General features: G+C 34.8%; 2 protein-coding genes and 1 non-coding gene across 3 annotated transcripts; 1 reads left to right on the top strand and 2 right to left on the bottom strand.

The window, feature by feature from the left end:
• Positions 1-1,086: 1,086 nt before the first annotated feature.
• On the bottom strand, positions 1,087-5,963 carry LOC126664743 (aspartic proteinase 36). The gene is made up of 12 exons (XM_050357279.2): positions 5,568-5,963; positions 5,344-5,464; positions 4,788-5,215; positions 4,535-4,691; positions 4,030-4,112; positions 3,826-3,922; positions 3,575-3,647; positions 3,167-3,373; positions 2,194-2,318; positions 1,922-2,023; positions 1,729-1,826; positions 1,087-1,509 (listed from the first exon to the last, which is right to left on the bottom strand). Exons 1-12 carry the CDS (start codon positions 5,822-5,824, stop codon positions 1,332-1,334), a joined length of 1,926 nt encoding a protein of 641 aa, XP_050213236.1. The 5' UTR covers positions 5,825-5,963; the 3' UTR covers positions 1,087-1,331.
• A 953-nt stretch (positions 5,964-6,916) lies between these two features.
• LOC126678800 (pumilio homolog 12-like) lies at positions 6,917-11,875 on the bottom strand. The gene is made up of 5 exons (XM_050373711.2): positions 10,428-11,875; positions 10,143-10,326; positions 7,845-8,008; positions 7,503-7,761; positions 6,917-7,342 (listed from the first exon to the last, which is right to left on the bottom strand). Exons 1-5 carry the CDS (start codon positions 11,240-11,242, stop codon positions 7,220-7,222), a joined length of 1,545 nt encoding a protein of 514 aa, XP_050229668.1. The 5' UTR covers positions 11,243-11,875; the 3' UTR covers positions 6,917-7,219.
• Positions 8,575-8,658, top strand: TRNAL-CAA (transfer RNA leucine (anticodon CAA)). The gene has a single exon. It is a non-coding gene; the product is annotated as a tRNA-Leu (tRNA).
• Positions 11,876-12,384: the final 509 nt, after the last annotated feature.

Genomic DNA, 12,384 nt, shown 5'->3' with positions numbered 1-12,384 from the left:
AATATAAATCAAGTGATGTTTATTTATCGGGTTGTATAATAGTCCTCTAATTCATTGATGCTAATCTGAACGACTGAACCGTCGTTGTCGGCTGGTCAATCTTTGTATCTATAAACTAGATAATTATAGAAACTTAATTGATGTAAAAGTTGTTTAAACTTTAAACATTAGTTGTAGAATATGACTGGATTTTTTTTTTATCAAAGATAGAATTACACTACATTAGGTGTTAGTTGTCAGTGTTAAATTTTTAGGAAATATAGTTTTTTCAGCCCACTGGCTGGCAGAGGGGTGGGTCGAACCCACGCCCTCATGCAGATGCATAGTGAACTGTGGCCAACCGGGCCAACAGTCACTTGCAATATGACTGGATTGAGTACTTCGGACTTTTGATATAGTAGTGTGGCTTTACGTGTTTCACAAGTGACTTATAGTATAACTCGTCAAATTATCAAATAATATTTAAAAAGATTAATGTCATAAAAATTCACAAACTTTACACGTTTTTTCATTTTAATCACGCCGTTTAAAAATTGTCATTTTCATTTACAAACTATCAATTTTTCTCAAATCAGTGCACCCTTTAAAAATCTGGTAAAAACTGCCGAGTTGGCAACCATATAGTGACAATGCCATAACGAATCAGATAATGACACGGCAACAATTATCGTCAATTTAATTAAATTTTAATTGATTTAAATAGATTTAAACGGATTTTGATTAGTTTGATTGGGTTTAGATTAGTTTATTTAGATTTAATTGGTGTTTGATAAAAATTAATTTATTGAAGCTAATTAGGAAGAAGGAAGTGAAAAAAATATTAAAAATAGTAAATATTTTAAACATTAACTTATTTTTGAACTTTTTTCCTATAGCCACATCAGCCATTAACAATAATTTTTAATTTATGATAGAAGAAAGGGTTTAATTATTCAATTTTAAAATAATGAAGATTTTATTATACCAAAAAATATTTAGTCTTATGTGCACTTTTAAAAAAAAGTACGATAATTTTTGTCTTTTGCCATAAAAAAGATCGAGTGTGTGTAGGCCCAGGAGCACTATCGTTACTATACACATTTCGGATTTCTTTAGGTGAATGTTTCATCAATATGCCTATGAATTATGATACACATAACTGTCCCCGTACAGAACATCCACCCCAAATCTCTATGCAACTACTCACTATTTTTCTTTCTATTTCCCTTTCAATTATATCCATTTTGCGACAGCGGGATCAACATCACATTTTATCGTCTCAAAAATTATCAGATTTAATCGGTAAATAAGCAAATCCTATATTCATTTTTGGCGGGCATAAGCCGAAAATGTTAAGATGATAATGGTTGGAGCTCTTGTTCAGGAACAATGCCACCAACAGCCTCATATGTACCTAAAGCTCGTTGTCTATGCCTCCACACCATCCATATCCCAATACTTAATAAACTAACAAGCACAATGCTCGCAGCTCCGGCAACCACTGCTAACAAGTGTTTATGCCACCATGTCCTATAAATACAGAAGAAAAACAATAATTTTCACAGTACAATGATAATAATTTTCCCAAAATAAATACGGCACTTTTTAAGATTTGGAAGACCGCTTCTTACTGCTCAAAACTCACTGAATGTTTTTCAAATTTGTCACATAAAATTCATCAATCAATAAAACTATTATTACTACTACTACTACTAATAATGATAATGGTTGCACAAAAGAAGAACATACCGCTTTCTTGGGGGCTCAATCTTCCATTCAACCAACTGATAGCTACCAAATTTCTCAGGAAAATGCAATCGGTGATCCTTCAACTGCAAAATTATGTTCTGCACAGAATAGATAAATAAGCATCATTAGTCAACACATAGGAAACAGTTAGGGTGGACGAGGATACTACTATGGTCTCAAAGAGGTTGATTACCATAGCTGTGGCACTAGAAATGTATTCTGCAGATTGTGCAGGGAAGATGCCCCATCTGACACGATAACTATTCCTTTCTGAGGTGAAATTCAACATATGAACCTGAGAATTGTGTGATCAAACAAGCGTCGGACCATATAAATATTCAGAATCAACCAAAATTGCATGATATGGTTAAAACCGGTTACCAGCAAATAATAAGATTAATAACCTCTTGATCTATAGGTTTTAAAACAGCAATGAACATGCCATAACATAATAACTATACGTACTTGTAAATTATCAACTTGCAACTCATGGGCAATGAATTCTGCCACTTCTGTTAAGTTAGGCTTCATGTCAGAGTTGGTGACATTTATCAACATATCAAATGTTATAATCCCGATTCGAATTTCACCTGAGATTACATGCAGGGAGCAATATCATCAGAGAATAGAGATTCGAAACACAAGCTGAAGACTGAATTATAAAACAAAGCACTCACTCAAATCAACTAATCATCAAGTCCAGTCCACACATGCATCTTGACATTACAAGATAATATTTTTCATAACTACCTCTCTTCATGATTTATATGGGCAATATCATAAACAAACGAAAGTGGAAAATCTCAAATGCGATCAAAAGACTGAAAAACTTTAAAATAAACGGTCATCCACAGCAATTTTAGAAATGTGAAGATAAACAGACACGGATAGTTCTGAACTCAGGAAGAAAACTTGGACTATGACCAAGATATGCCAAAATTCATTATCTACAGATCATACTCAACTTTTTTAGATGGACAGGAAAGTCTAAAAGATGCATTCCAAGAACTCGAAATCTCGAAAAGCACCGGAACAAAGAGAACTGAAGAATTTTAGTTGAAAACCCACCTCACATTTTTCCATAACAGCCACATAGGGTGGACAAGGATACGAGGCCGCGCCAGCATTTCAAGTATCTTTGATTCCAAAGAAAAAAAATTCTTCAATGAAGAATGGAAGAGAAATTTTCCAAAATATTAGAAAGGAAATTTCTACTTTACTAAGTGTTGCAAGAGACACATTTCACTTCAAAAAATGAACAAATACAAACACATGATTAAAAGCTGTCAGCAGTGCTAATGTTAACAAACTTAAACGAAAGACACAAAGTCTACAAATATACAGAATATAACTGCCAGTAAAAGCTAAGTAACGGTTAAGGCTGCACGGTTAATATACAGAATATAATAGCCACAAACATGATTAGAATCTGTTCTACCTGGTAAGAAATCAGGAGACGATCCACTCGGGGCTTGCGTAGGAGGAAGGCCTTCACTTCCACTACCACTAGGATAAACTGCAGGTGCAGGAGCAGGAGCACCAGGAACTTGCAGCCTCTTCCATAGTTCAGAGCAATTAGTTTTCCAAAAACCAATCTTATCGTTCTCCCGATCATAGGTTACAAGAGTGTTCCGCACGACAATTCCTGTCTCAAACAACAATACCGGAAAAGGGGGTCAGAGAGGCTCTAGTGAGCTCCTGCAGTTTATGTGTCAGAAAAGCATAAGGTTCAGTGAACTTAACTTTGGAACAGAGGTAGAATTTAAAGTATGGAACTAAACCATAAAAAGCAGTCCATGCAGATAGAGAGTGGCAGAGAGAGATGTATACAGTAAATAATCTATACCTCCTAAAAGAGTTGTTGGATCCTTTCCATTCTGGAAAATTCCCAAGCAGTATGCACCACTAACCTTCGTATGCTTTAGAGCATGTCATGCAAAGAGAAGAGAAGAGGAGACAATAACAACCAGCAAAAGGACACATGTTAGAATGGAAATGAAGATATAGGTAAACTGTCATAAAATAATCCTTGCTCTGCCTACGAGAAGGATGTAACACGTCAAAAATAAATGTAAGAGCTATAATTAGTCAGATTACCCGGAAGAGGTAGTTCTCTGGAGACAAATACAGCTTTTGACCATTGTTGAATACCATATTAACCTCTGGAAATATTTTTGATAGTTGAGAAACATCCCTGAATAATTTTCAGTGAGAAGGAAAACACTCATTCAATCCATATCAAAAGAAAATATAGGATATAGGATACTAAACATCAAGATATGTTTTAAACATAGGATATACCTTCCGGCACCAGAAAAGCAAATATCATTATAATTTGGATCAGGACCATGGATCTGTTTCAGGAATTTGATTTCTTTCATGACCTGCATTGAGTAAACACAACAAAGACAACTTATTTCAGGCACTAAAACAAGAATGTTAAGCGGCGGAGAGTACAACACAAAACAAGCACCTAACTTATCTAAAGTCAAAACTAACTAATTTATAATTTGCAGCTATTAATGTATCGTGCAGTACAATATATATCAAAATCAATCAAAAACTCCTAACAACTTCCTTACAAAAAGAAAATCTAGGCATAAAATAAATTCCTGCACAATGACCTAATTCATGAAGGTTCCTTCATTCATATGAATTCACAATCATATGCTGCAAAATAAGCATATAAATATAGTTGGACAAAGCTAAGCTCCATAAGAAAATGAACATTTTAACAAGAATGTAAACTTGAATTTTGAACCGGTTTAGTTAAGAGATGATTTAACTGGGTGCTACAGCATCTTACAGCATCCTTAAATGAAAGAAAAGCTTCTTCTGGAAGGTAAGCATATGTAGTACCACTGTCCAAAACTGTTCCATGCTTTCCGTCAAAGATTCTTGGGTTTAACTTCAACCGTTTCCCAGCAACATGTAATTCCTTCAGTTCAATATTGTAATAAGGACTGTTGCAATCCAAAAACTACAGTAAATGTGTGAGATGCACTAAAATAGATGCCTAAAATCGACGAGACAACCAATATGCTAACAAAGCATCATACCTGCGATAGGGATCGGAATGAGTGAAAACCATATCAGAGGGTGGAGATATACTACCGAGAACCATAGCACCACCACCAACATTCATTCCACCATAACATAAAGAAAACGAATCACTAACAACCTCTTTTTCGACAAGCTGATCAACAACACTGAGCCGACCACGACCCAACCCCATTATTCCATCAGCACGTTGGCTGAAAAGGTCACCAGTTTCCATAGTTTCACAACCAAAAACAGCACGCTGAGGCGTGAGATCACTTTCGTTTCCAAAAGAAAGAACATCCTCGGCAAGCACACCACTACTAGAGCTCATCTCAGCATACCGCCTTTCGTAAGTGCATTGCTTTCCTTCATCATCACAGTTACAACTAGGGTTACATTTCATCGGTTTATAAGTGCTAGACGAATCCGGTTGAAACCTCGGATCCTAGCAAAACAAAAAAACAAAAATAACAGTAATTCAACAGTTAAATAGTCCAATTAAATATTTTAGGTGATCTCCTACTGCTAACATAAAACACAATTGGAAAGCATTAAATAAAGGAGGACATAAACCTGATGCTTGCCGCACTGTTCACACGTAGAGCAGGGAACATAGGTCACAGTACTTCCAGTATCTACAATTAGAGCGAATTCTTGCGGTGGAGTACCAATAAACAGCCGCGTTGTATAATAACTGAATTAAAAAATCAAAACAAAAATAGAAAACTAGAACTAATAAAAAAAATCATATGAAACGATAAAAAGATTAAAAGAGTGAAGGAGAGAATTAAAATTACCCGTTGGAGAGGAGATCATCGTAGAGTCGCATATGAGCGTTAGGTAGGTCGGAATTCTGGAGTTGACGGCGGTGGTAGTCACCAGTGCGATGATTAGAAATGTTAGACGTTGAAAGATGGAGAGGAATTACCATCGGCCGCCGGGTCTGATTGGAGTTTAAATCGGCAGCTGATAAAACGACCACGGTACGGAGGAGGATCAACAATATTAGAGGATAAAGGTGGATTGTGATGTTAGAACACGACGGCGGAGACATGGCTGAGGAGGTGGTGGTCAATGGAGGATGAGTTTAGAGTATGGGAAAGAGGAGCAGAGTGAGTAAACCATAAATTAAAATTTAGGGAGAGAGAAATGGAAAAGTCAGTTTGCTGCAAAAGCGATTACTTGGTTAGAATAACTAACCAATTGGAAAAGGACCACATAGCTTCATTGCTCATCACTGAAACAATCACTGAAGTTTTCAATTTTTTCATTTCAGTCGTTAAACTATTTTTTTATTCGATCCTTGAATTTTCAGCCAAAATTACTTAAATCGCAGCCGGAAATTGACATATGCAACCAATTGTTGCTAGTTTTACTTTAAAAATTTATTATATATACATAATCTCACTTTGAAAATGAGTTTTTAAGCCAAATTATGCATATATGGCAAGTTTTTAAGTAAAAAAACAAATATTAATTCCGGTTGCCACCTAAGCATTTTTGGCCAAAAAATACCAAAATGAAAAAAATTGAAAGTTCAGTGATCAAAAAGAAAAAAAATAGTTTACTGACTGAACTAAAAAACCTCGAAAGTTCAATGACCTTCAGAATAAATTACCCTCCCCTCGCCTCTCTTTTCTTGTTTTATTTTCTATTATTTTAATTCATTGATAGTATTATTTTCTTCCCATGATTATATATCAGTTTCATTGTGAAATATAAAAAATTATTGGATGAAATTATTCATCTTATAATTTTCCTGACACATGATAAAATATTATATAAAAAAAAGCATTTGAAACTTAATGTATTATAACTATGTTTGATTGATAAAATGGAATAGTTTTTTCATGAAAAATAGAATAGTTGTTCTTTATTTTTTAGAAGTTGTTAGTATTTCACAAATTCATAGCATAATATAGTATAGTTATTCCAAGAAAAAATAAAATAACTATTTTTTTTACTTTTTGAGAGAAGTGGTTATTTTATAAAAAAATCATAGAATAGTTATTTTACACGGAATAGTAATTATTAATTTCGGACCTATTACATAAACTAAACACAATCTACAGTCCATTAAATCATGGACGTAGTAAAGAATTTTCCAAGAGTAATCATTCACAAGAAAAACATATAAAGAAAAGGCAAAAATAATGGGTTATTAATATTATACAATCAAAATATGGGATAATATAACAATGTACAGTTTCAAGACACTTTGTATCATCCCTTTGTATATGACTGATGCTACAAGAAAACTCAAAAAAAGTACATACTGAGGCTTCTTTCAAATGATACATCTTTCACATGCTCAAAATTATAAGAGGCAAAATTACAAATACACCAAAAGGGCTGAAGAACACAGCACAAACAACAAAATCATACAAGCCCCAGCAGTTAAAATTGGTAGTAATCTGTGCATCAAAACTTCCATCTTCCTCAAACATGTTCATATCTCAGGTATTAGCCTCTCTTTCTGGAGACAATATATTACCTTTTTTCCATACATGTTGCTGCGCATTCTGGGAATGTTTAGCCCAATCACTTTCAGCAAAAGTCTCAGAACTAGACCCTGTTTTTTTCCGCAGACGTTAAAATAGGTCAGAACTGATTATTAAAGCCTAACCACACTTCATATGCTACAAAGCCACACAGGCTGTGCAATGATCATAATATATAGCAATTGTTTATTGAGGCAGATAACTAGTGGAGTTTCAGTTGTATTGTCTAACCTTAGATATTTTAAGTGCAGACTGGATAACAAAGTTCCCATACGGATGCACCAATAGCATTGGAAAACTCGAACTTCTAAGCAACTCTAAAACAATTTGAGTAGATTGCTCCACTCTTGAATCGACCAGGCATTTCTCCACAACATTGCTGCCATACTTATCACACGCAAGAGCTACAAAACTCCCTTCAAGTTGTCTGAGAAGACTTGCTGTGATTTCTGGGATCCTCAATCCTAACAAATGCTGTACTACATAGTTGCTGGAGAGAAGGGAAAAAAATTACGAACTATGCATTCCATCAGTCATGACGCAACACATTGTCTAAGTTTTAGTTAAACGAACCCGTATCTATCATGTGCTAGAGGGAGAGCGATCTCTGTAATCTTAACCACCAGAAGGTCTCTTGCATCTCCTGAAGAGAGATCAACACAGTACTGAAGTATACAACATCCACTTTTATCTGTTGCAATATCAAAGCAGCTATGTGCCACCACTCTCAGAAGATACTGCACAACAGACAATCCACCATCAGCAGCATGTGAAATTATTTTTTCAGACAACATGTTTATTTGGGTAAATCTAATATGAGAAATAGGTAAAAATATGTAAAACAATTGTATAATCCCGAATAAAGATGAATACGTGGTCGCTAAAACTTCTGTGACTGAATATATGATCCTCTTATTTAAGTTCACTGTATATCACTTATCAGGATTGCAAGGGAGTTCTCTCAAAAAAAAAGGATTACAAGGGAGTAAGCAGAATGATATTTACAATGCTATAGATTCAAGGAAAATGTCATAATCCCCACGAGACAATTATGGAGTTTAAGGTAAGTAATCTTTTAAAAATGTGCACTTATCAAACATTCTACAACAACTACTAGACGTTTTCTAGTGTATTTGAATCTATCCTGAGCTCTAGTGTTAATGGAACTGACATAATATTCGAATCAAATTGCATACAAGAATTCAGGTTTTAGATAATCTCTTAATTACAAAGGCAAAGCAGAAGGTCTAAAAGGGTTAACTAAGGAAAGTTTCTATTTTCTTTTAAATTTAGTCTCAACAAGGTCAGGATGGCCGAGTGGTCTAAGGCGCCAGACTCAAGTTCTGGTCTTCGTGAGAGGGCGTGGGTTCAAATCCCACTTCTGACAATTTTAATTAATAGTTTTGTACTAAACCTTTATTGAATTATCTGACTGCTACATTTGGGAATCCAAAAAATATTCAATCTCCAAACCTTGTGTTATCTTTTTCCTATATTTTTCTCATCAACTATCTACATGCTAGGAATCACAACATGTTCAATCGACACACTACATGATGAAAGACAAGAGAGCAAATTATGCTTAGGAAAAAATTGATAAGCAAAGAGCATTTAAATATGCTATATATTTCAACATAAATTCCTCAACCACAAGCACATAAAATAGAGACTGCATGAGCAGATGAGCAACACTTCTAAACAAGATAGAAGGAAAACAGAAAATATTAGCTGAAATTTTATCATATAAACCAGAAACAATCTCGTTGCTTAGACAAAAACTATCAAACCACTTTGAGATACTATAAAATTATTGTCTTTGCGAGTAATCACAAACTATACTATTGTGACCACATAGGGTCCAAACCACTATGCTCCACGTGAACCCTGCCTTATACCAGTCAAACATTTCACAATTTCAAAAAATAGGTGTTGGGAAGGTGGTACTATAGAGTTTAGCAAACTCAGGTTACATGTATATGCATGTTGTACTTTACCTTAAAAAAAACCAGGCAGGATATCAGCTAAGTCAGCTTATCTCTTTCTATAACAATCATCGCTTTGACTCGCATATCGTTCTGCCTTAATCTTATAGAATGTTGTGGAACCAGTATATCACAGTTGCACTAGCACCTATCAGGTATTCAGCGTGACACAATTCTAAACATCTAATATTTCCCATCCTTTAAAAAACAAGATCTAGAAGTTAGCCATCTTACAATGAAAGACAGTAGCAAATATACTTGTTTTCAGATCTCATCATTCAATCATCACAAAAAAGATATGTATGCAACATCCTTCACTCATGTCCAACTACACAGGGAACCACCTTCAACAAGACCTCGAAGTATCAAAAATAAAGACGTGGCAAGCGTTTTGGCAAATGTAGGATTAGAGACATCAATTTACTCCGACATATGATTGAGAAATGAAGGAAAAAAGATAAGAATCTGGAGCATACAATCAAGCAATTGCATTCAGTAAAGACAAGTAATCAAGTGAAGCATAAATAAAAAAAGAAACATGAACTTATGAATTGAGCATTATCTAATAGGAACAGATCAAAAGAATGTGTAAACAAACACATTATGAACTCCAATAATATAATGCTAATTGTATCCAAGAATGATCCGAGAAATGTAAAGATACAGAACAACTAAGCCTCTCATCCCAATTGTTTTCAAGTTCAAACGTATGGTTTAAACTAAGTACTGAAGGAATATAAAGAGACAAAAGTTGGACGACCAAAGAAAAAAACATGTAATAAGACAATCATGTGATCATAAATAGTTAAATACCATAACACATGGAAGCATGTAAAAGAGAACACAAGCATATTGTGTTAAGCATATATAATAAGTAGAAGATGATGACCTTGTAGTCTTCAGGTAAGAAATGGTCCAAGCAATACTTGATGATATGGTGGCCATTTGTGTCCTTAGCAAAATCAATTGCATCTCTGCTTATAGCTGACATAACTACAGAAACTTGCTGTCTAGAAGTAACAGAGCCTTGATGGGTGGCAATGCTTTCCAACAGCTTCATTAAAGCGCGAGTTCTATCAAGCCACAATAAAAATATCACAACCCAAGCAGAAACCAAGAAGCAATATCAAATGATTGAATAAATAAACAAATAAAGATGGCATATTTTACATACCCATGCACGTCGAGACAAATCCTAAAAAGTTGCTTTTCAGTTTCAGTAATTGCCAACAAAATCATAAGCCTCTGTTCCTCAGTACACACCTCAACAAGCTTTTGTACAACAAAATTCCCAAACGGGTGTGGCATCAATTCACATATAGAATCAATAATCTCTAAAAGTACCATATGAGTTTCCTCAGGTGTTACATTATCAAGAGCCTTCTGCACTAACCTACAGTGCTTTTGATCCTTAGCTAAACGCACAATATTTCCCATCAAATAATACAAACTCAAAGGACCCCTCATATAATTATACTCCAAAGCTGACAATCCACAAGGCTCTTCCTGTAACCAATAAGGCTTGCTAGAATTTCGGGGTGGTTTCGATGGCAAGCCATTTGAAATAATACCTCCTCTCCAGGGGAACTGAACTGAATCATTTACAAAATTTTCCAAAATACTGCTTGTACTTGTAGAGCAGTAATCTGGCGGTAATCCAAGATACGCGGAAGAATTTACACCGCTGTAGTGGTTGAGGTTACTAAACTGTAGTGCCATATCATAATCTTGAACACCAGAAGCCTGAGTACCCATAAATGGACGATTTAAAACCGACCCGAGGGGGGCGTCGACATTAAGGCGAGAAAATAAAGATTCAATGTCTTGAGTATTAGAATAAGGGTTTTGGGTAGTGGAAGTTTGAGATAAAAGATGGTGTGGGTGACGGAGAGATGATAATGAGGATGAGGATGGTGTGTTTCTTGAATGAAAAATTGACGGATCAAACGGCATCGACGGAAATAAAGAATCGCCGTTTTGCTGAGCCATAACTCAAAAAACAGAGGAAGATGAAGAGGTGAAGGGTTTTGGGTAGTATTAGTAAAAGGGTTGTTAATTAGTTTAGTTAGAGTTGGGGTTAACAAGAGAAAATATCGGGATTTTAAGAGATTTGTGTTTGAAACAAAAAAATCTGATGAACAAATAGAGTAATTTTCAGTATTGATAACAAAAAAAACTTAAGTATTTGTAATTGCATAAAAATAGAATGGGAAGACTTAGAGTAATAGAAGGAGACTGAGACAGAAGAGATGGAAACGTGAAAGGGATCAAAGAGATGATGATATGGCGGTGGCTATAGCTAAAGATAGATAGGGTCTATGAAACACTTTGCATGCAAAAATGGCAAATTTTCATGCGAGCGAGTGGTTTTACGCGGCGTGTGTCTGTCAGCCCACACACCACCTAGGAAAGTGCTTTTTTAAACGATTGACCAATAGGTAACAAAACATTTTAAACTATTTTTTTGTGTTGCTTTGGGGACCACTTTGATCTAGTGGACCCTTCGTTTCAAACCGTTCACCAACACGCCTTATTTTATTAAGGAGTCTATTTCGATTTGAGTTTTTGACTCTTTCATTTGTTTATTACTTCTGGTTTTGGGTCCATTTGTTTCATACCAACGTTATGTTAATTTTGTTTCTGAACTTGACAAGACTTGCACTTTAAAACCCCTCTCTCTTTCGAACATGGTGCTCTCATTTCTCTCTAGAAAAAGCTTTCATTTTCTTCATCTTTTTAAGGATGGAAGCCGGAAACGCCCATATTTTTAATTATTATAAATCTATTCTTTATTTCAATAAATTTTTATTAAAATTTTAATTTCGAGTTGGATTTTTTTGATTTTATCATGTTGGAATAAATTTTAAGGTCTTTACTACCTTTTTTGTTTTAATTTTTTAAATTTATTAAAAATCTTTAGTGTTTGATCATTCTTCAAAATCAAGTTTCTGTAGATCTAAAAATCGAGAAGTTTATGACTTTTAACTTTATAGATCATGAGGATGGTTGTTTGGCAAAAATATTACGCTTCAACGGTTCGAGCGGATTTTCCATCTTATTGGAAGAAGAAGATCGAAATCTCCGTCCGACGGTTTATCATTGTGTCAAGTTTGCGGAATTCATGATTAGAC

Source organism: Mercurialis annua, linkage group LG1-X (assembly GCF_937616625.2).
Source record: "Mercurialis annua linkage group LG1-X, ddMerAnnu1.2, whole genome shotgun sequence".
NCBI lineage: Eukaryota > Viridiplantae > Streptophyta > Magnoliopsida > Malpighiales > Euphorbiaceae > Mercurialis > Mercurialis annua.
Note: the sequence above shows the minus strand (reverse complement) of the source record. Positions and strands in the feature narration are given on the sequence as shown.